The 23,497-nt window shown below is 39.5% G+C and overlaps 1 protein-coding gene across 8 annotated transcripts in view; it reads left to right on the top strand.

Annotated features, from left to right (window-relative positions):
* The window catches only part of Ebf1 (EBF transcription factor 1), a 379,326-nt gene that overhangs the window by 12,037 nt on the left and 343,792 nt on the right, over nt 1-23,497 (top strand). For all 8 annotated transcript variants that reach the window (XM_046462212.2, XM_046462213.2, XM_046462214.2 and 5 more), the window contains exons 5-6: nt 2,533-2,606; nt 12,315-12,383. In XM_046462212.2, coding sequence (XP_046318168.1) covers nt 2,533-2,606; nt 12,315-12,383 — 143 coding nt within the window. The remainder of the gene's footprint in view (nt 1-2,532; nt 2,607-12,314; nt 12,384-23,497) is intronic.

Consider the following 23,497-nt stretch of genomic DNA (forward strand, 5'->3'; position numbering starts at 1 on the left):
CCCCCTCCCCTCCCCTCCCCTCCCCTCTTCTCTCAACTTTTTTTTTTTTTTTTTAACAGTAAGGGAAACCTCACCAATATTTGTGAATTTATTTACCAAGTTACTTGTTTTAGTTTAGCAGGATAAATATTAAAGTTGGAACAAAGGTTATCAAGAGTATTAAGAGAACATACAAAGAATTTAGTGATGATGGGAGTTAGCAGAAATGCGTCATTAGAATTTTTTAGCACCATGTATAAGATCTAATCAGTAATTTACTGTTTTTTAAGAATTTTTTTTTCAGCTATGATTACAGGAAATAAAGCAGGCTTACTTTTTTTTTGGTTTTCAGAGCATTTTTAATTAATGCATTTTTTTGTGAGTAAAACAACTTCTTGGGAATTTGAAAAGGTCTTTGAAGAATATAGAAACAAATGGGCTAGGGATATAGCTCAGTTGGTAGAGTGTTTGCCTTGCATGCATAAGGCTCTGGGTTCGATCTCCAGCACCCTCATTTAAAAAAAAAAAAAAGGAATGAATCATCTGTGTGCTATGAACAGTGGATGAAAATTTGAGGCATAAGAGTTATTAACATAATGTAGATTATCTCTGCAGAAGATAGTTAGGAATTACGCAGGTACAGTGATAACATTATAGTGGAGAAACCTGGCAGATGATCTCTGGTGAATGGCAGGCAACAAATGGTCAGAGATTAGGTTGCCAGTAGTGGCACTGGTGGACAGCATGACCTGATAGGGAGGGTTCCCTAGCACCCCCATAGCATTCCCACCCCGAAGTACATCACTTTAATCTGAGCCTGAGGAAACTCAGATCAACCCAAATAGTGGGATGTTTTGCAGAATGACTGGCCCGTATTCTTCAAAAATGTCAATGTCAAGAAATTCAAAGGCTCACAATTGTTTCATATTAGAGGAGACATGACAGCTGAATGCGGTGATTAGTATAGGTTTTTCTTTTGCTGTAAAGGACATTATTGGGTAATTGGTAATCTCAAGAAGGTCCAGAGATTAGATTATTGTATTGTATCAATGTTAATTTTCTGATGTAGGTAATTGTATGGTGGTTATGTAAGAGAATTCCTCATTTTAAGAAAATACAGGCTGAAATATTGAGGACATGTCTGCAGTTTACTGAACATTTTTTTAGGGAGGAAAGGGAAAAGAATAAAGCCAATTTAGTGAAATGCAAGCATTTGTGGACTCTGAGCAGCAAATATCCTGGACTTCTTTACATATTCTTGCCACTTTTCTGTAAGTCTACTATTATGTCAAAGTAAAAATATTTTTTAAAAACCCTATATGGTTATGATAGCCTAGCTGTAAAAAAAGATTCTGATTGGGCCAATGATAGGGAAATATTTCCTCCTCAATTTTTACTTTGTTGCAAAGTTTGTTTTTCCACCTGGTTAGATATAATAGCCTGGATCTCTTCTAAGGATCTTTACACACTGGGTCTTAATCTGTACCCATCATTTGCATATTCTGAATGTTCCAGCATCAAAAACAAAGTAAATTAGAGCCAACTACCAGTTAGTTGGTGCAGCATTTTTATGTGCTACATAATAGTCTCTGGCTAATTTAAGTTTTGTCACCAAGAAATTGAGGGTTATGTGAATGTGTGAAAGTAATTTTATTAACGATTTGAAGCTGTGTGATATTAGTATTATTCAGTGATGCAGTGTTAAGTTAGCTAAAAATATCCCTGTGCAGAATACTGTGTTGCTAATAGCCCTGTGTTTTTCTTTGGGCCAGGTATGAACATGTAGATCTGTGAGGAAGCTGAGGTCTAAGGGAACCTTTGTGGAAGCAAAATGTTTGTGCACACATTACAAAAATAGACAAAAACATCTTGGCTGGTGAGGTGGTTTGGGATTTTGAGAGTGAGAGGCAATTTGTAATGTAGGGAGATAATTCTGTGGCTTAACCACCACACCCAGCATATGCTAGCAAGTATTCCTGTTTGGGTGGGTGTGCACCCTGTGAGAGGGCCTTTTTTTTTAGTCTATGGTGGGAAGAGGGATTTTCCCTGATTGATTGAATCCTTTGTAAAAGGATGCAGTCAGTGAGTGGATGCCTTAGCTTCACCCACACTTGTTTTCTCCTGCTCCCCACTAGAACCCTAAAATTTGGGGCTGGGAGTAGTAAAGCAAGAGGCAACTGTATGCTTTTCTGTAATTTAAATAAATAGTATCTCAGTCTATTCAGTCTTCTGGGTTTTTTTCTTCTTATTGATTAGGCTTATTTTTATTCTGAATTGAAAAAAGAATTATGGTTGTCTTGACAACAGAAGTCCATCACAAACCCTGATCCAAAGATGTGCATCATAATAAGGTGGTTGATAGGACAGAGAGGGACATATCCTATTCCATTCAATTTGGGTTGATCCTGAATAGTGTTTTTGGAAACCATCAGCTCAGCAAGGTTCTGGCTCCTAAGGGCTAATTGGTCCTCAGCAGTGGCGACCTTGATTGAGATAATTTTTGTTCTGCTTCTTGGTTCCATTCATAGCTAAAAATCATACCTTTGCTTTCAGGCCATAGTGTATGAAGGCCAAGACAAGAACCCCGAAATGTGCCGAGTCTTGCTCACACATGAGATCATGTGCAGGTAAGAAAAACCTTGGTCTCTCTCTTTAATTAGCCAAGAGAAGATGAATTAGTATCCCAAATGTAAGTGAGCTCAGTTTGATTTTGGGGTATACATTTATCTTGCTTCTGATCGACAATCTGAAAAGAATTGTTAGAAGTATTTGGCAGTCCATGTGTCACGTGTAAGAGTGGTTCTCAATTATTTATTAGATTTTGCTCTGAAAGACACCCACTCCATTTTGATATCTCACTGTCCTCCCTTTCTTCCTTTCAATTGAATAAGATACAATATAACCCTTTTAATGTTAATATAGGCACTCAACTGCATTGTTAGTAAAATGAATAAGCATTCTACTGAAGCCACAGAGGCTTCTGTTTGGGTAAACTTGAAAGTTATAGTTTTTACTTTTTAATTCTCCCACTTAAAAATATGACTATCTGCGACTCGGGAGGCTGAGGCAGGAGGATTGTGAGTTCAAAGCCAGCCTTAGCAAAAGCAAGGTGCTAAGCAACTCAGTGAGACCCTGTCTCGAAATAAAATACAAAATAGGGCTGGGGTGGGGTGGCTCAGTGGTCAAGTGTATCCCCACCCCCAGAATGAACATCTGTACTTAGACATCATTTCTCCTTAAACTGAATGTGATTTTTTTCCCCCTTACATCTTATCTCTTAGCTGCTTTGTTTGTAATTGATGTTGTAGCGAATATTTCTTAGAGGTTGTGAGCTTTGAGCCTTTGGAAGGATAGCAAAGATGAACCCCTAAAAAGTCCAAAAATTCATCCTACTCATGTTTTTACTTTTGCATGCAATCAGACTAAAGCTACATTTGAAAACAGGGATGAGACCCTTGGTACCTCCACATGTGAGAGAATAGACCAGGGAATAGCCTTTTAACTCCTATTCTTATTCTTTGTAAAATAATACCAGCACTTTGCTCCCAATATATTTTGAATAATTGGATAAAGCATTTAGATGCCACTGTGCATCAGAGAGAGGCTACTAATTGCTTTATTAGCTACACAGCCTCCTTCTGGCATAAGGCGTGCTTGGCTACTACTATTACTGACCAATTGGTTTGGGACTTCAGCTGCCACCTCAGCATGGGTGGCCCTTATATGCTGCTCATGGACTTGTGGGGGAAAGCCATCTTAAGACTCTACAGGTGGAAATAAAACTCAACGGCTTAATGTGCTTCCTGAGTGAAATCCCAAATATTAACTTCTTCCATGTCTATAAAAATTTCATTTTTTCCTTTTCAAAAAAAATGCTTCTAATATATTATTTCAAAATATATAGAACTTTCACAAGTTTCCACTTCAGTGATCTGTACAACTTGTTAATTATTCCAAAAATATGTTGTTTTTCTCTAAAGCAGTAGCAGAATCCAAAAATGTGGTCATGGATTTGTTTTATGATGAGGCCAAAATTAGGGTTATGCTTCATATAATGATTGTATAATAAAGCTGAGTTGCACCTCTCAGAATTAAATGAGAAAAATCCATTTTGAAAAGCATTAAAATGTGACCTCCTTTGTCTTCCTGTTTTCCCATCATCTCTCTATTATTTTAGCTTCCTACAATTAGCATGTCATTAGACTGAATTTTCCGTGTTCCTCTATGTGTGATTCTAGCAAAATAGAAAAGAGACAGGAAGATGGATCTCAACCAGTAGGCCAAATAATATCTATACATCATAGATTTGCATCTCGTATCTGCACGTTTGGTCTATGCTAGAAATAATTCTGTTCTTGAAATACTTAAAGATATATTATCCCTTTCACACACAGGCCTACCCTCTATTAATGCAGTTTATATTTTTCTTGTTTTTAAAATTCATTGGTCCAAAGTGCTTTATTATGCTGGTTGGTGTGCTTTATTGCTGATGTTCTCTCTATTTTTCAGAAACATAAAAATAGCAAAAATAAAATTCTCAAGCCACTGAAGGCAAACGATGCTGTTTGTACCAGGAGGCTAAGAGGGAAAAGCCATATTCAAAATGTCATCTTGCTAATGTTACAGATTACAGTTTTCCTGGCTGCCTATAGATGTGTAAGGGGTACTGTTTGTTTACCAGGCCGCCATGACCCCATTACACAAACCTGTCATCTATTGTGTGGCTAACAGTCTTTTAAATTGCAAATCTGATGCTCTTTAGGGGGCTTTAGGAAAAAAAAAATCTCACTTTCCACACCATCCTATTTCTCTTGATTTCTTGCCTGTTGTAAGTGGAAGTTGGGATGTGCTGAATTTGCACCAGGGGTGCAAATGCAGGCTCAATTATAAGCATAAAATTAGAGTCTGTTCACCATTAATCAGCCTGGCTAATTGCTATGCACCACCATTAGCCATATGGTGTGAAAGACAGCTTGCTCTCCCCAAGATGAAATTTCTTCATTGCAGACATGAAATAGTGAGGGCCCTGGATTTTAAAATAGCTTGTTTTAGATATTTAATTTCTAAACAACTTTCTGCAGTGCTTTCTATCAAAGCTAACTGCACAATAAAACTTTGCGTTGATGTCACAAAAGCTGTATATTTATAGTATGTTGGCTATGGTAAAGGAGACACAGAATTTAGATCGACAAGAAAGGGCTTGGTATGATTCTGTTTTGTTGCAAGCAAAGGAAAAAAAAAGAAAAGAAAAAGAAAAACAGAATTATATCTGAGGTGTTGCAAATTTTAAAACCTATTGTGTTCTATAGAAAAGCTGACCCCATTGCGTGAGTTGGCTAAAAGAACTGCCACCATTGGATTATAATTGTTACCACTTGGAGACAAACCTTTCTTGCTTGATGACATGGAGCTCTTCTGCAGCATTCTGGGAGAGTTTCTGCCTTTTTGGTGAATCGGCATCTGGCATACCAATCCCGATTACATTATACTGATACCTGGTGGTGATGTTCTTCAAATAATATGAATCCATGAATGACTTTTTAGAGTAAGATTCTAGAAGAGATTTGCTTCTAAAGGCATCCTGACATCCAGTGTTTAAATGTGATTGGAAAACAGGAGCTCTGCCCAGTAGGTGAACCTAGTTCTCAGTGATCTGGGGAAGGCTAGATGAAGTAGGTTTTCTCCACTTGTAGTACACAGGACAATGGCAGTGGGTAGGTTCCCCATTTAGGAAAGCATTCTTCCAGTTTTTAGTGCTTGGTTACTTGTATGACCAAGTGTTCTCAAAGCTAGCTCTGTACCTTGATGTGCTTTTTCTTGCTTCCTCTTTTACTGGCTTAATCTGATTTCCTCCTTTAGACACTCACTAGAGCCTGGCTCTTCAGAGAAGTTGGCCTAGCCCTTGGTCTGAGCCATGGCCACTTGGGTGACATACTGTATACACTGTGCTTCCTTTGGGGCTCTCTTTGAGGTTTTAATATTAACTTTCCCATGTGGTGGTGAAGATTAAATGCTGTAATCCTTCTAATTGCTTATCATAGTGCCTGATACAGTCCATAATGAATGTCTATTATTATTGTTAGTAGTATATAGTATTAATGGAAGCAGTATCAGCAATATCTGCACTGTTTAGCTAAATATTGACACATCATTTCTCAGGGTGAATGATGACAAGAGATTATTGAAAGGAAGTGAACTATGTATTGAAGCAAGAAAAGACTTTGTGCATTCCCATTTTGGTGGTTAAGGATGCCTTCATTCATTTGTTTAGCATCTTCTATGTGCAAATCTTCAAGGAATAGAGATGGATCCTACAGTAAGAGAGCTGTAGTTCACCTGGAAGCTGAGACCTGTAAGCGGACAACTAGACTTCACCCTAGAAAGGGTTGAACATGATAAAAGGTTGAGGTAGAGAGCTCTGCCTGTCCAGAAGAGGGACTAAATACTTGTAGGTGATCACAGGAGCGGGGAGCTGGATGAGGGATTTTAACAGGTGCATGAAGGAATGTTGGAAGTCAGGCAGAATTTCTGTGTGGAGTGGTCTGCAGTTGGGTGGACCTGTGGCCTGGACCAGGAAAGAGAGTCAAAGGGTCAAAGGTAACCAACTCACAGGTCTTTTTCCCATGGTGAGAGTTGAAGTTATGGGCTCAGGTGGGATTGGTAAGAGTGAACGTGTAGAAAGAGAAGAGGCTGTGGCTACATTTTTGAGGAATAATCACATTAGCAAGGAGCGAGGGCATATTGGAGATTAGGAAAAAGAACCTTTTGAGCATACACAGGTCAAGAAATAAAAAGAACTTATCTCAAAAAGGGAAGTTGTCCATATAACATGTGCTGGAGAGATCCACATGGGGGTGAAGACTCAGAAGAGCACCAGAAAAGTGCCAGTTCACTGAACACTTTAAGAAAGGAGGTTCAAGTAGGAGGTGGGTCTTATATGACAGCTTATTGGGCTGGTGGTTTTGCTTTATTGAGACTGGGAAAACTTGACAATGTTTTTAAACCATTAAATAGGTTTCTGAAGAATTAAATAGGGGTGGGGAGTCACAGATGCTCAACAGGAGGAATCCTTGGGGAAGTTCCAGGTGAGGCAGAGGCTGGACCTTTATACTTTAAGAGATGGGAGGGAGATAGAGGATAGAAGAGCCTCTTTATGTTTTGGCTTCCTTAGAAACTAGCCACCCTTACAACTTAATCAGATTATTCATCTATTTTCATTCTTTAGTTGCTGTAGCTAAGTACAGAAGACATATTTTTTGGGGGTGGGGGGATACCAGGGATTGAACTTGGGGGCACTCCACCACTGAGCCACACCCCCAGCTCTATATTGTATTTTATTTAGAGACAGGGTCTCATTGAGTTGCTTAACTCCTCACTTTTGCTGAGGCTGGCTTTGAACTTGTGATCCTCCTGCCTCTGCCTCCCAAGCCACTGGGATTATAGACTTGCACCACATGCGTGGCTAGTAGGGAAGACATCTTGTTTCTTATTGTGCAGCTGGGTTTGAAATGATGTTTTTCTCCAGTTGCAAGTGTCTCTCTTGAGAGAAAGAAGTTCCATGTCCAAGATGAGGATCCACAGGTCCCATGATTAGGGAACATTTAGGTGTGTCTTGATCTGATTTATGAAGCTGTGAGTCAGTTCCCTAGAAATTCACCGCCTGTGTCAGGCTATTAAGGCAGAGGCTTCTATGTTTGCTTTTCTCTGCTTGTGCAGAGCTGTTTGGGAGATGGTGGTCCTGCTGGAGAAAGGGCTGCTGCTCTAGTCCACCATGTGCATACCTTACCAGGTGCAAGAGACCCCCTGCTGTGGCTGGCCACATGGCTCTCCTCTGTTACTTGGGTTGCAGATTGGAAGGGATGTAAAGAGCAGAGCGGTGGCAACTGCCTGCTTTGGAAATCCTGCTCTGGTGACAAAGCAAATTAGGAAACTCCAAGCTCCGTCCCCCTCAAGATGCCTGCTTTAGGGAGCATATGCCATGTCCATGCAGGCGTATATAGTAGGAGCCTAAAAGACAGGGTTGTGAATGAATGAGGGTCTCACTGGGTAATGAGGTATAATGAGTACTGTGTTTCCTTTTATTAACACAGTGACTTTTCCCTGAAAGTGCTTTACAGCGGTTTCATTTATTGGATTGTTTCAGTATGAGGCCTTTTATGCCTTAAGCATCAGTGAATTTGTTCTCCTTTCAACTACTGGTCCTCCAGGGTCAATGCCTGTCTTGTGTGCAGTAGAGATGGGAGCCCATCTTTCTTCTTTTGAGTTGAGTAGGAGGAAGAACCCAACGGACAAGAGGTACTGTCATGGGAATGGAGGAATCTAGGAAGCCACAGGGCTAGGCGGCAGCTTAGCATTAAGAAAGACCTTCTTTCTCCTAATGGTGGTTGATTTTTAATTTTTTATTAGGAAACTAATTTTACAACACAAAATAGAACACTAAAAAAGCATGAAAATAAAACTTCCTCCAGTCTTCCCCATTGCCTCTTTCACCCCCTGCCCATAGGTTAACTCTTTTAAGATCCTATTAATTGATTAGAAAATGATTCCTGAAGTCATGTGTGCTGGACTCAGTTCCAGTTGCTGGGGATGTAGAGGGGGACCAAACAGTCTAAGATTCTGTGCTTGTGTGGCTTAAATTCAAGTGAGAGAGATAGACCACAAAAGAAGACAAATCAATATGAAATACATGCATAGTGTTCCAAGAGAGGTACGGCAGGCTGAGGCGCTTGGGAGCTCCGGACGTCAGGGACAAAGGGAGGTGTCTAGAATCCTGTGCCAAGTGAGGGGTGAGCCAGGCTAGTGAACAATTCCCCCTTCTTTTCCCTCCCTTTCTCTTGCACTCTTTCATTTTTCTTCCAGAAATGGGATGATACTATGCACATTATTCTGCAACTGGTTTCTCTCAATTCACAATACAATGTACACTTTCTTTCCATGATAGCACATCAGACCCCACCTTTATTTTTTAATGATGCATAGAATTCCATATATTCCACAAATATTGGTACGTACATATACACACATGCATTCATGTGTTCACACACACACACAGACACACACACACACACAATATGCCTGTGTGATACATTGAAGTGATTCAAGAAACAGGAAGCCTGTTGAGCTATTCTTCATACTGTTCATGAAGTTCTCTTTATCAGCATTAAGTGACCCTGGTCCCCTTCATTTGTATTCTCCTCTTCTTCAATCTGCCTCGTTCATTCCTGTTCTATCCTTCCTTCCACACTTCCGTTCTTTGCATCTGCCTGTTTGCCTTGGTCCCTCGGGGCACAGCATAGAGGCATGGTTCAGTGTAACTGGTTGCTCTCAGGGGTTTTTTAATTTTAAGGAGATGAGGACCATGCTGAAGTCCAGGGACACACCTCAAGCCTAGTGTGGCACTTGTTTGGGGGGAATGGGTTAGAAGCTGTGTGGTGTGGAGTGAACCTTCTTTCCCTTAGCAATGTCTACCTGGAGGGTCACTTGGCCCCTTTATTTGTCATTTCTTATTCCCCTGGGTTGTCTCTCCCTTAGCATGTCATACTCATTCATTCATTCATTCATTCATTCCTTTGATTACCTAATACTTGAGCTTTCTTATTCAATCCCAGGATTTATGCTACTCATTAGGGAGGTAAAATTGACATTTTCTTTCTTCATGAAGCACATGAGTTACAGGAGAAGGAGAATGAGAGAGGGAGAAAAATCTAACAAAAGATGCAAAAATACACACCCAACAATGTAATTTTCATTGTTTCCAGTGCGCTACAAGAAAAACACTCTAGAGGAGCCTAATTTAGATGAAGAGTGGATGTCAGGGCAAAGCTCTCTGAGGATGGAGGAGTAGGCTGAGCTCTGAGGGCCATGGAGAGGTTGACTGACTGGGGATGGGTTGGAGATGGGATTGGCCAGCAGAGAGGCCTGCCTAGGCCTGGGCCCCCACAGCACATCAGAGGGATTGAAATTGGACTGTGAGGCTGGAGCTTGGCAAGCTGGAGAGAAGGGGCAGGAGGTGGGGAGGTGGTCTGGCATGGCACCCAGTCATGGATTTGTTCTAAGTGCATTGGGAAGCCTTTCCAAGGCCTTGAACACTGAAGTGACATGTCCCGTGGATGTTTTCAAAAGATCATTCTGGCTGTTGGAGGGGTCACAGTGGCAATGGTGGGACTAGGTGGGAAGCCACTGTGGGAGCCCAAGAGAGACATGAAAGTGGCTTGGCTGATGATGGTGGCAGTAGAGAGGGAAAGAATCCAATAGGGCTGTTGGAAGAGGCCTGAGAGAGCATTTCATCCAGGTAGGACCTTGTGAGAGTGTGACCACCAGGGACTTGTATCGTTCACAGGCAGTTTTTGAAAAAGAAAATGGAGAAGAAATAGGCCCTTCCCTCTATCCATCCTCCCTCCCCCACCAACCAAAATAATGGAGATTTGGGCTCTGTTGATGGCCTGGCTTTGGAGACTGGCTGCCTCTACAAAGTTCAGGGCAGATTTGCTCAGACTTGGAGAAGAGGTAGCTGAAGGAGGCTGGCACAGGGATTGGTAGTGAAGTTGCCCTTCTAGAGCTCATAGTAGGCCAGACACAGGGCACAGGCTTTATGTCTTGATTCCTCAAATCTGTGCTTGAGCACTTAGGGGTGGGTGCCCAAATTGCCCCATTTGACCAACTAGAAAACTAAGACTGTGAGGTGAAGTCCCTTGCTCAAGGCATCATAGGTACCTCTGTCTCATTCCGGAGCCAGCATTTTTAATCTCTGTTGTTTGGGAGTTTTAGCTTTTAATTAAAAAAAAAAAGAATATGTATGTATATATATATATATATATATATATATATAACATGCAACTCTGGCTACTTGTGCTTCTTTCTTTCTTTTTCCCTTATCTGTCTCTTAAATATCAGGACACTTTAGGCTTTCCATACCCAAAGCACTGGTGTAGCAGAATTTAGGCCTAGAGGAAATAGTTCCCTCTGAATCAGAAAGGGAAAGGGATCAGGTGGGTGGAGTGGTTTTTAGCTGGGCTTTGACAAAGGAGATAGAATTCTTACCATTGCTTTCTGAGGACATGAGGCACAAATAAAATTAGCTGATTCACTTTCTCTGAGATATAGTTACAGTGGGGAAAGAGACTTCCCAATTTTGGTGAAAGATTCCCTATATAGAATATTTGTGGCTCCTAAAATTGAAGTTCAATGTTTGATTCTCTCCAGCATCTTTCTAAATTTGGGCTGCATGTTCACTAAATGACAAGTGTGTGTTTGTGTATGTGTATACCCAAGCACGTGTAAGAGGGTGAGAGAAAAGTGCATATTTTGCTTGTGGTGTATGGTGAAGTCTAACCCTTGGATAACCTCCCCACTTTAACTGAACTAATATGTGCTTCCATAGTGTAACTCTGGGTGTAACCAGCAAGCGGACACGTTTGTTATTTGCAAAGAAGTCTCCAATGGATAGTTTTCTGCTAGCCACGGGTATTTTCAAAAACATGAATCTTTCATCCTTTACAAGCTTCTCAGTTTCAAAAAACACCAGCAGCCTTCAGGTCACAAGTGGGTAGGGTTTGGGTTATGGGTGCTTTCTTTGCCCATGGCTTTTCTCTTTTTGACCTGATCAAGAGTGGTCACTGTCAGGGCTGTGGTAACATGGGATGCACCGTCCATACGGTTTCCAGAACACTTAAGTGGTGGCCAGTGTTGTCCCCCAACCTAGAGGACTGTGCCTGTGAACCCCACTTTCCTTTATGTTGCCTTTCCCTTGTCTTAATCATTATGTTTTGCCTCTATCCTCATGCAGATGATTCAAAAGCAAACAGTTACTACTTTAGGATTTGGGGTAAGGCTGGGGTTGAAGGAGATGCCGCCCATAAAAGAGAAAGGAGAAGAAAAAGGAATCCACTTAATACAGAGTGACTGGAGGGGGAGAAATCACTCATATCTCATTATTGACGCGTTCCACACAATTAGTGTGATCTTGAGGGAAGAACGTTTGAGCCACCCACAACCTTGACTATTCTCATTGGATGGATGTAATAACAATGCACTTCACATTGAACTCTGCCAACACTGCGGGCAGTGATGGAGAGACCCCATCTTAGGGCTGTCACTCGTGGCTCTGGGAGAGCCCCTCTCCCTCCCTTCTCCTCTGTTCAGGGAGAGGTTAAGCCTGGTCATTAACCCATAGGTGACCCAAATAGAATTTTCTGTCCCAGGGATCCGTTGATTGCCAGGTATGGCTTTGTGGTAATTCTAGCATTTGCAACCCAGCAATTTGAACCTTCTGTCTGCTTAAATGATGATTTTACATTGTAATGATTGTACTAAATCCTTTCGCTTTTGCTCCACAGCCGCTGTTGTGACAAGAAAAGCTGTGGCAACCGAAATGAGACTCCCTCAGATCCAGTGATAATTGACAGGTAGGGACCACTCTTCTTTCCTGGGATTCTTATTCCTGATTATAATGAAACACCTGCCCGTGTGGCTCCTGGGCCAGGGTTAGGAATTCACGTAGCCGAAGTTTGCCTGTTGGTCCTGACTTCAGGTGCGCCGAGCGATCGTGATCCCTGGGAAAGCCGTGCGGAATGTTCTTTGGAGGCCTGTTTCTTGGATTGCTTCTGTCTTGTGTCTGATTCATGCTCCTAAAGGAATATTTTTTTCATTCCTGACTTTCTGTGGCTCAGTCCTCATGCTGTGCCAGGAAGCTTCAGAAATAAAATAATAATAGTTTGTGATTTATGAAATGTGGTTGGGTGCTTATAAATATTTAACTTTTATTTGAAAAATGTTTGAATCATTATCACTTTTAGCTACAGTAGTTCTGTTGGACGTAATCCATCTACATTTTAAGGTTTTATTTATGCATAAAAGCAGTTTAAAGAGATCTGTGAACCGAGATTTTTCTACCGTTATTTTCAGGGTTTGATTGCAGCTCATACTGTATTGTACGTTGATTAATTTATCCTGCTTGTCTTAATTATTGTGTTTTTAAACAGATCCATATTACTAATCTGACATGACCAAGTAAATCACTGTAGAACAATAAATCTGTTTTAGTCGTTCAGTGCAATTTTGAATCAGTGTGTGCACACATTATGCAGAGTTGCATTCCAAATATTCATTTTACATTTTAATTATTGAAATTCATTGTATGGAAACATGTATGATAAACCATTTGTTACATGGCATTACTCATCGGGAGTTAAATGGCCTGGAAGCTTTATAGATACTGTCAGTCGGCAGGCAGGAGACAGCCAGCATCCTCTGCTAGTCTGAAAAGTCTTGCTGATAAGACTGACTGATCCCCTCCTTGAGGAAATCAACAGTCACACAAAAGTCCCTTTTGGGGTTGTGGTCATATTGATTTTTGATGACAGCAGCAACTACCACCAAAGAAATAAACCACTTTTTGTCTTTCAAATTCTTCACCTCTTTTGCGCTTCCATTTATGGTTTTGCAGCTGAAAAAAACCTCGAGGTTTTGCTGCATCGTAACAAAAGATTGTTGATTTCAATCTATGTGGTTCTTTAGACTTTAACCCAATACCAATTGCCAAGTAGCTTTATCAAAATTACATTTCAATTGGATTCTTTGATAAAATACCTCTCCGTCATAGTCATTAAAAATACAGGTGTGACTAATAATATATTTGATTGAAAGTTAAGCGATGTGAAAGTTTTAACGTACAGTGCCGTTGCGTGCCGCCTGTAGAAGTGGGGACAAGTTTATCTGCCAGAGCAGGTATGCCATTCAAATAATTGCTTTTGCTGCCATGGAAGATAAAAGTCTTCAAATGAATAAGGTCAAAAATAAATATAAGCTTTATGCTGTTTGTTTCCATTAGATATACTTCTTCAAAATACCACTTCTTATTTTAAGCAAGTTTTTCTTACCCTTTTATTAAAAAAGAAAGCATTCTGATCAAAGGACTAGCCCAAATAGTCATCCAAACTTTGAAACTCTAAGTATTTTGTTCTGCCACACGGTTCCTTTTGGTTTAAATGATGACAAGGACTTCACCTTGCCACCCGCAATGAAAACACTTTTTTGCTTGTGAATGGGTTAAGCTTTTAAGTTCTTCGTTTGGTTTTAAGCTGTGACTCTGATATAGAAGGTTGATATGACTGTGGTTTGAATAACATTTGATTTGACCTGTTCCTGTGGGCTGCGATGGCTAAGAAACTTGACTCAGCAGTGCTGTAATTAGCCGGCCCGTGTTTTTGAAACAGGATTGTGTTACCTGGATTGCATTAGTGTGGCTTCTATTGCTGCCGCCTCGCATCTGTCCCAGTAGGGTACTTAAAACCTTTTCTTGGCTGGGATAGTTCAAACAATTTAGGCAAAATAAGTATGCACTTTATGCTGTTGGTGGCTTTAGAGATATTACTTATGACATTTATCCTTTTCATTTCCCCCCCCCTTTTGGTTGGACAAAGTAGAAAACACTGTGTCGTTAATCTTGGTCTCTGAAGGTAGGAGAACTTTAAAAAACGGCTGGAGCACAGTGTTTGTGCACAGGTCCCACCATATGTTCCTTTGCTGGCTCTTGCCACCGTCTCATATGAACTATCTTTTCATGCGATGATACCAGTTGATAGGCAAAACCCCATTGAGCTATTTTTATTTGCATCCGAGTTTTCAGAATTTATTTGTCCTCCAGTCTGCCAAGGGTTTTAAAAACTCTGGTCCCGTCTGGGCTGATATGTGAAACTTCCATTTTTAACAACAACAGAAAATAACAACAAGAAAATAATGTTTGTGAAGAAGGAGGTTTCATGAAATTGCTGCAAAGGAAGGAAACATGATGGCCACCGTGTTTGAATTTCATAGTTCCCAATTTCATTCTATATTACTGATTGCATAATATCTGTTATGTGCGTAGAGTCTGATTTGCTTTCAGATTTATGGATGCAAATCCTTGAATATTTTGCAAAAATAGGCTATGGGCCTGCTTTCAGGAGCAGTAGTGACTGTTTTTACAAGATGCATACAATATGTAATTATAGAGCTGAGGGTGCAGGCAGTCCTTGCCTTGGAATTTAGCATAGTTTTCACACGCAGTCACCTTTTGAGCACTAATAATTTTTAGCTTCCTTGCTTGTCCTTCGGAATTTGGAAGAACACTGCTATTTTTATCAGTCAAAAGACTTTTAGCAGTGGTTATTCAGGAAAACTATTTATAGGAGAGATAGAAGATGCTTTCTGTTCATACAGCCATGGTGCAGGGCAAGCTATTTCTGTGTTAAATTTTGGCTGCATTATTTGCTGTCAGTGATTTGGGGCCATCAGATTGGAATATTTTATCAAAAAGTAGAGTTAACAAAATCAGCAGTTGCGTCCTGGGACTTAGAAAATGAGTTTCTAATTTCTTCCAGTGGCATGCTACAAAGTCAGAAAAATAGGACCCAAATTCTTTTTCACTGTTGTGACAATTTATCAAGTCACTTCAAAAAAGTTCATAGAAAATTTAGGTAAAAGGCAGGAAGTGTACATCTGGAGTTGACTGCTGGGATACTTTTCTGCTAGATGCCAAATGGCTTGAGTATGAATCACAAAACCCAGCCTGTGCCCAGTGATCCAGATATTTGGGCTGTGCAGACGTGGGAAAAGTCAGATGTGTTATGTTTAATAGCCGATGACCAGAAACTAATAACAACAAATTTCATTATCATTGAGGTAAAGGGCTATGTGTGGTAATTATTGTTAAAGTAAATAGCAAAAAATGACTTCCAGTTATTGAATTAAGGTGGAGATTGATTTAACATATTCACACACTAACTCATATTTGAATTTAAAAGGTTTGCAATAAAAATCCATGTTTAGAAATTGAATAAATTGTAGTTTTATTACTACATTGCATATCCTTGTGTCCTAACCTTTTTCCTTGGAGTTATCTTAGTTCAATAAATAAAACCTCATTAGACTATTCCCATTTCAACGAGTTTATTAAATTTTGCAGGAGTAATTAGCATAAGCTGTGCTAATTTTTCTGGAAGACTAATGAGGGAGGTTCTTAATTAGGTTTACTTTGTAGGAATCAGAAAAGATGATAATGACAAAAGTCACATAGGGAAGTTTGAACTGGGAACCCAGTTTTTTTCTGAACCCATAAAAAACTTTCCCTTTTCTATATGGAAGCTTTTTTTCTTTTAATATACCCTTATTTGTATATATTAAAAGCAAAGACTGCTGTTCTGTTCCAGATCTAGTTAGTTAAGATTAGCTTCCTTACTTGATTCATTTCACAAAACTCTTTATTTTCCTAAATTAACTTTGAGTGATGACAAGGATGAATACAGTCAGTTTTACAAAACCATTTATTTCTCTGAATTTTACTATAGGGTTCCTTTCACACAGAGCCCTGATGTTCCTGGCTAGAGTGCACAGGATGGGGGAAGCTCAATATTTATTTGTTTGTTTTTTCAGTTTAGCACCAGTGTGATTGATGAAATAGTTGAATCACTAAGTAAGGAGAGACAGTGGGAACCCAATTCTTGAGTTCTTTGTACTGTGAATCTTTAGCTCTTAACAACAGGATTTAAAAAAAAATGGATAGAAATAATAATGGATGAAATTCCTTCCCAAATCATATTCTCCTATCTCATGTGAATTGGGTTCACTTCTTTCAGGGTATAATGTGAATTGAGTAACTTGTCAGTTTTGAGTTCCTCAAAACCAATATATTTTTTTAAAGCTATTTTTTAGTTGTCAACAGATATTTTATTTTATTTATTTATATGCGGTGCTGAGAATTGAACCCAGGGCCTCATACATGCCGGGCAAGTGCTCTACCCTTGAGCCAGAGCTCCAGCCTCTCAAAGCTAATATTTAAAACACAGATTTTCAAAGTCTGTCAGTTAATATACCTCTCACAATTTGGGGTTTGCTTATGATAACTTTAAGATTTGCCATGTCTTTCTTTTTTGCATATAAGAATCCCTAAATGTGTATGTTTAGGCCATGTGATATATGACATTTAAAAAATACACAAATTTTGTAACATGAAAACCCTCTTCTGTTTGGAATTACTTCAGGCCACACATACCCTAGGCTCCTCTTCCCAACACTCCTCCCCCACAAAAAAAAAGAAAGAAAGAAAGAAAAAAAAGAAAAAGAACTTACATTTGTTTTTTTCATAAGTGTCTAATATCTTCTGCATCTAGATTATTTTTAACTAGTTGGTTTATTTTCTGACTCTTGCCTGAAATAAAATGCCCAGTAAGGAAAATATTAGTGTGTTCATTTTACCTGTTGATTTTTTTCATGATGTACATAATTTGAACACAACACCTAACCATGTTAGGATCATGCAGAGAAAAAGTTTTACTGGGAACCCACTCTTCATCCAAGAGGAAACAAGTCGGAACTAAGACACTTCAGAGGAGGGTAGTCTAGTCTTACTACTAGGCTAACTTTTTTGATTAAATTGATCCTGATATATTTATATCACATGTATGTTCACCTGTAAACTATAGTAAAACTTTAGACTTAGGATGCTTATATGCATCTTTTACCTTTAGACAGGGTAGGGTAGATATTCTCCTAAGATGGTGTCAGCATTGGGGCCCCTCAACAATTAATGACTTCCTTCTGTCTTTTATCATCAGCAGTAAATCCCAAAATCCATCAAAATGTTCTTTTTTTTTTTTTTTGCCTTCCTTAAAAGTAAAGTCTTTAACTAACATGAACATGATGATACACTTTCATTAATGTTGCAAATGAGGTTTTTGGCTAGAATTTCATGACATTCCTTCATTGTCCTTTCAACTCTTGATTATTTTTGTCTTCATCCCGCTTTTGGAAGGACCAATCTCCAAACATAATCATTGTGCACAATACACAAACAGCTGTCTGGGTTGCAAAGAACCAGAGGTGTGAATGCATTTCTGAGAGTTCTGATAAACCTTTTCTACCATCTCATTTTCTAACCTTGCCTGCTGGGTTAAAATAAAACGGAAGAGGAATTCACTCTTTAAAATTGCCCCAGGCAGAATAATTGCTGTCCTTTTGGTTGCTTTGAGAGGTTTGCAGTTTTTCAAAAGTGGAAAGCCAGCATCGATACAGAGCATGAATTTATGGTTGTTTATTAACCCTCGTGTGCGTAAGCATTTGTTTTCTCAGTGGGAATTCATATGTGATTATTAGCAATGAGACTTATGTGAGCAAGTATCATTCTGAAATTTATCACATATCAGATAATACTATTCAGAATATGAGATGAGCCTTATGCATTTATGTGCAGTTTGCTACTGTGATAAGAAAATAACTAATACAATAAGCTAATAGCAGTCTATATTCCATTTGCTATCTGCTATTCTCAAATACACAACCAGGATACATTAACATGCATTTCAAATACGCTGACAATATATCATAATGCAAAGTACTTTTACATGGTATAATACTTCTGCAGACACTGGATAATGAACAACAGTGGTTTTCCTGTAAAGGAAATAATGGTAACAACTTCCAAGAAATGTATTTAACGGAGCTGCAGAGCATCAGCAGTGTGTATGTGTAACATGGCCTGGGTGTCGGCTCATGGTGTGGGTTTTTATCCTGTCATCATAACTTTGCTTTTGTAACAGTTCTGGAAAAACACAGAAAAGCAGTACAATATCCCCTGTGTGTCACATTAGCAACTCTGCACAGTTAGTTTGTGATGATAATATATCAGTATATTAGGCACGCTTTTACTTTTCTAAAAGAATCACTTAGAATTGAAGACAAAACAAAACCTCCCCAAGTACAGCTCTCCATTGATAAAAATTCTCCTCATATTCCCCTAATATCTGCACCCTGCCAAAGTCTCTAATAAAAATTGACCAGATTTTAAAGACTCCATTTAGAACTTCCAGCATAAATAGATGGCATTTTGGTCATTTTAGTTTGCATGAGATGTTATCTAAAATAGACTACCAGTTCTGTTTCTTGCCCCTGTTCCCCATCCCTTTTTTTTTCTCTTTTAGAACTGGGTAACTATACACCATCCAGAACAATATAAAAGTGACTCAGTACTCCTATTGCGGTTGATGAAATATGGTGAACAGTACAGTCTTGTCTTTGGTTGCTTGTGCCTTTAAAGGTGTGGGAGATGAAGATAAATCTCCCTTGCAAACTGTTTCTCCAGTTACAAGCCTTTGTCCAGAAGCAAATGAAGGTTTTAACATTACAGTACTTATTATAATAGAATTTTAATTACTCTAATCCTGCTAAAGTGTGAAGCTCTCTGTGTGTGTGTGTGTGTGTGTGTGTGTGTATGCACGTGCACGCACACACAGTCACATGTGTGTGTATTCTTCATAGGAAGGGAATCAAGCCAAAATAACAGCAGCAGCAGCAACAACAACAACAGCAAACAAACCTGTCATATTTTCTTTGGGGGAGGAGTGTCACTTATGTTAAAGGATGTAAACTTAATGAAACTGACTCTGGGTAAGGAGACAGTGGCGTTTGGTCTTTGTCACATGTTAAATCCACTTTCAGTGGGAACAGTGCTTGGGGAATTTTCATTTTTCAAGGTGAAGTGCTTGGTTCCAGTTCCAAACATGCCCAGGGCCCTACTTGTAATGACTTAACTAGACAAGCTGGCAATTATATAGCTCGATCCCACACAATAAACCCCAAAATGGCACTCAGTAACTATACCATCCTGCTAACTGTTTGAGGCACAATAGTTTTGTAATATAATATAAAGTAATAGTGTTAGCCAACACATCTTTAATAAGATATTGTTCGTGCCTTTGCCATATGCTGCAGAGCTGCCTCTCACTCGGTGGGCCTTTTGATTCCTCTCAATAAGATTATTTCAAATACTCTAATCCTGAATCATTGACATGAATACAAAAGCCTAGTGACATCTAATAGATGCCTCTTAGCTTTGCTTTTCCTCTTGTTCCTTTCCTTTTTCTTCTCTTTTTACCTGACAAAAAGCTTATGGACACTTGGGCTCTGTCTCTCAGTAGCAGCATGGGGGGCTCCTCATGAAATATAAAGGAGGAAAAAGACTGACAGAGGCCCGATAAGCTACAGAGTGAAGGGCCATAGATTAAAAGTAAATGCCAGTAAATCCTACTCTGTACACTCACTTGTTCTTTTATTGTTTTCTTTAACACTTTCAGTGCCAGGGCCAGGAGGGAAAGAGAAAGTAGTAATCCAAGTGCCCATGAGCTTTTTAAAATCTGGATGTGGTCACTGTACATATTTTATGGGGCTTTAGCAAGGTTCTTAAATTTTGATTCATGTAAAGGTGTTGCTGGTGGATTTGTTTTTAAAAAATGCCCTTTTAATCAATATCAGGACTCCCTCAGGAACTTTTTTTGCTCATTGGCTGCTCCGTTGACCCAGTATTGACAGTGAATGGGGTTGGGTGGCTGGGTAGGTCAGTAGGAAGAGTGTCTCTCTGTGAGGGAGTGAATATTGGGGGCGCAGGACCTGATATTTTCAAGGTCGAAAGAACTTTTTCTTCTCTTTTGAAAAAATGAATTGAAAATTACAAATGCGAAATGTTACTGTGTTTTGCATCACGATATCAGCCCCTTCATCTTCCGATGTTGTTGGTCATGTTTGCGCCCAGATTGCTCCGCCTGTGCTGAACGGTGCGCGCAGACCTAGCCTCTGATGGTTGGCCGAAGAGTTAGGACTGCAGGTAGACACTTTTCTAATGATTGGAAGGTTGCTCTCCTCTCCATCCTTCCCATGACTGGAGGTCTTTTTCACTCTATTTGCAGATCAGAATATCACACTCCTTGCAATCTATTTATATTCTTCGGTAGATAAATGATGGGGGATTTCCCCCTTTAAAATATGCTTCCCATTCATTAGCATTCTGATCCCTTAATATTATCTTAAAATATTATTTTTAATAGTTTTGCATGCATTATTGACTGAAGTTCCCTCACAAAATGAAGTTAATTTGAAGAATTCTAAACCTGCATTAGGGTTGGTTTCACATGCAATGCACATGAACGCTTGGGAGCGTGTGCACACACACACATACACACTACAAAGACAAAACAGGTGACGAATAGTGAGCAGTTTTGTTTTCTAGAAAATTCTTTAGAGAACAAAGTTGATTAAGAATTATCTTTGAAGCATCTACCAACAGTGTGGAAAACTTATGCTTTTCTACAGAACCTGGATGTTTTCTTCTTTTCTTTTAATTTTTTAGTTGTAGATGAACACAACAATACCTTTATTTTATTTATTTATTTTTATGCAGTACTGAGGATCAAACCCAGTGCCTCACACATGCTAGGCAAGTGCTCCACCACTGAGCCACACCCCCAGCCCCACAACCTTAATGTTTTCTTAAAACCCAATTCTAATTTCAGATGGGCACCATGCATCTTAGAATATCTTCAGAAAAGCTGAATCCTCTCTCCTGTGACCATAGGACTAGGAGTACCCTGCTCCATTGGTCCATATGACAGAACCTTAAAACAAAACAGACTTAACTACTGCCAGTTTAATAGTTAACTACATCTCAATGGTACTTGAAAAGTTTTAGAGCACATTAATGGCTCATATAATTCTCTTCTCACAAATGGGCTCCACTTGTGAGATCTGTAAACTGAGGCATGCAGCCTAAGGGATTTTCCAATGTGTCAATGATAAAGCAAGTCCTTAGAAGCCCTGCATGTACTAATCCTCAGCTTGAGTTTTTTCCTCCTCCATTGCTTTCCATATTTTGTAATGTTTCACTTATTTTACTTGACGACCACAGTTCATTCTTTCTGTATATTTTCCTAAACTCATTCATCTGACCAGTTTTCTTAGTTGATGTCATACTTTGTTTTTTGGATTAAAAATGATAATAAGATGTATCAACTGTTGTACTCATTGCTAGAGCAATGGGAATTCATGTGTCCTCAGGTAATTTGATGAGAGAATTTACTGTATTTCAATGGGAAGAAATAGGCACTGAGGCAGAGACAAATGTGTAGAAGTCATAGCACAGTGGAAAAGGCATAGATATTGAAGTCCATCCACTGAGGGATCTAATCTCTTCACTGCTATTAGTATCTTAGCCTCAGGGAGTTCAGTTTTACCGTCTTTTATTTATTTTTTTAAAAAATATTTATTTATTTATTTTAGTTGTACACAATACCTTTGTTTTTATTTATTCATTATATATGTGATGCTGAGGATCGAACCCATGGCCTCCAATGTGCTAGATCTATGGCTGAGCCATAATCCCAGCCCGAGTTTTACCTTCTTTTAAATGGGAAAAGTCATTTCTATTTTGAAAGATAGTGAGAATTAAAATACCTAGCTTGGGCTTGGCACATATCAGGTGCTTAAAATTAGATAGCTCTTATAATCCAATCATCATATTCCATATAGATTGGTGTTTTTAATTGACCATCTCCATGGAACTTTTTAAAAACTTACTGAAGTTAATCATGGTAGCTGAGGCTTCTTGGATGAGGATTCATTCATTTTATTCTTTCTACAAATGTTCATTGAGCTTCTGCTATAAGCTGTACACTGTTCTCAGGGCTGGCTTCGTAAGGTACAAAGTGAAGGGCCATCCATTAAAAGTAAATGCTGGTAATATCCAGGCCTGGTTCCTGGCCTCATGGGGCTTCTCTGTCTCAGAGTTGACAAAAAGAAAATAAATAGATAGATAAGTTAGAATAGTAATAGCAAGTAGAAATAAAGAAATTGATTTTTTTTTTTTTAAGCAGAGGAGCACTGAAGCTGCCTTTTCTCCTGTAGCCTGGCCAATTCCATGGCTTTAGTTCAGGCCTCTGAGGCAGTCCACATTTTGTTTAGGGCCTCAGGCTGTGGGGTCAGACTACCCTGGCTTCAAATCCCAGCTCTGCCAGCACTGTGGGACAGTGGGCAGTGTGACTTCTCTAAGGCCCAGTTTCCTCATTCCACACATGGGTGTGGGAGTGGTCGTTCCTGCTTTAGAGGACATGGGACGTACATACACACACATGGAGCTGTCTTGGTCTAATGCCTGGCACAGGATACATATTCCACATGATGTGGCTGTTGTTTTTAAAATACAGCCTGGAATGAAGAGATCGCCAGGACCCTTTCCAGCTGTGGAATCCTAGTTTTAGTTCCTTGTGGGACTGCCAAGCACAGCGAGGCAGATGGACTCTTTAGAAGGGAGACTGCTGTGTGCCCAAGAGGACAGTGACAGACTGGGTGGTTGCTGCCTATCCCCAGCACACAGCATGGTGCCTGGCTGGTGTGTAATAAATAGATGCTTGGGGTATGTTTTTGTGAAATAAAAGGAAGAATGAAAGGGGCTAGAAATGCAGTCAACGACTCTGGTAGTCTCCTCTCTCTGCCTAAAGACCAGCTTGTTATAACTACACAATAAAGTGAAGCCGTGCTGCCATTAAAGAATGATGAGAAACAGAAAATGCAAGATAAAATATTAAATTTGTTAGACTTAAAAATGTTAATCTTCGCACGATTACCATGCAAATCTCCTCGTTGCCTAACTGTTTAATTGATGGAGTAAATCACGGAGCAGACACGTAAGTGAAAACCCTCTGTTGACATTCTCACAAAG

The sequence above is a fragment of the Marmota monax genome, unplaced genomic scaffold (genome assembly GCF_021218885.2).
Source record: "Marmota monax isolate L192 unplaced genomic scaffold, Marmota_monax_Labrador192_F-V1.1 WCK01_AAM20220418_F8-fsc00236, whole genome shotgun sequence".
Lineage (NCBI taxonomy): Eukaryota > Metazoa > Chordata > Mammalia > Rodentia > Sciuridae > Marmota > Marmota monax.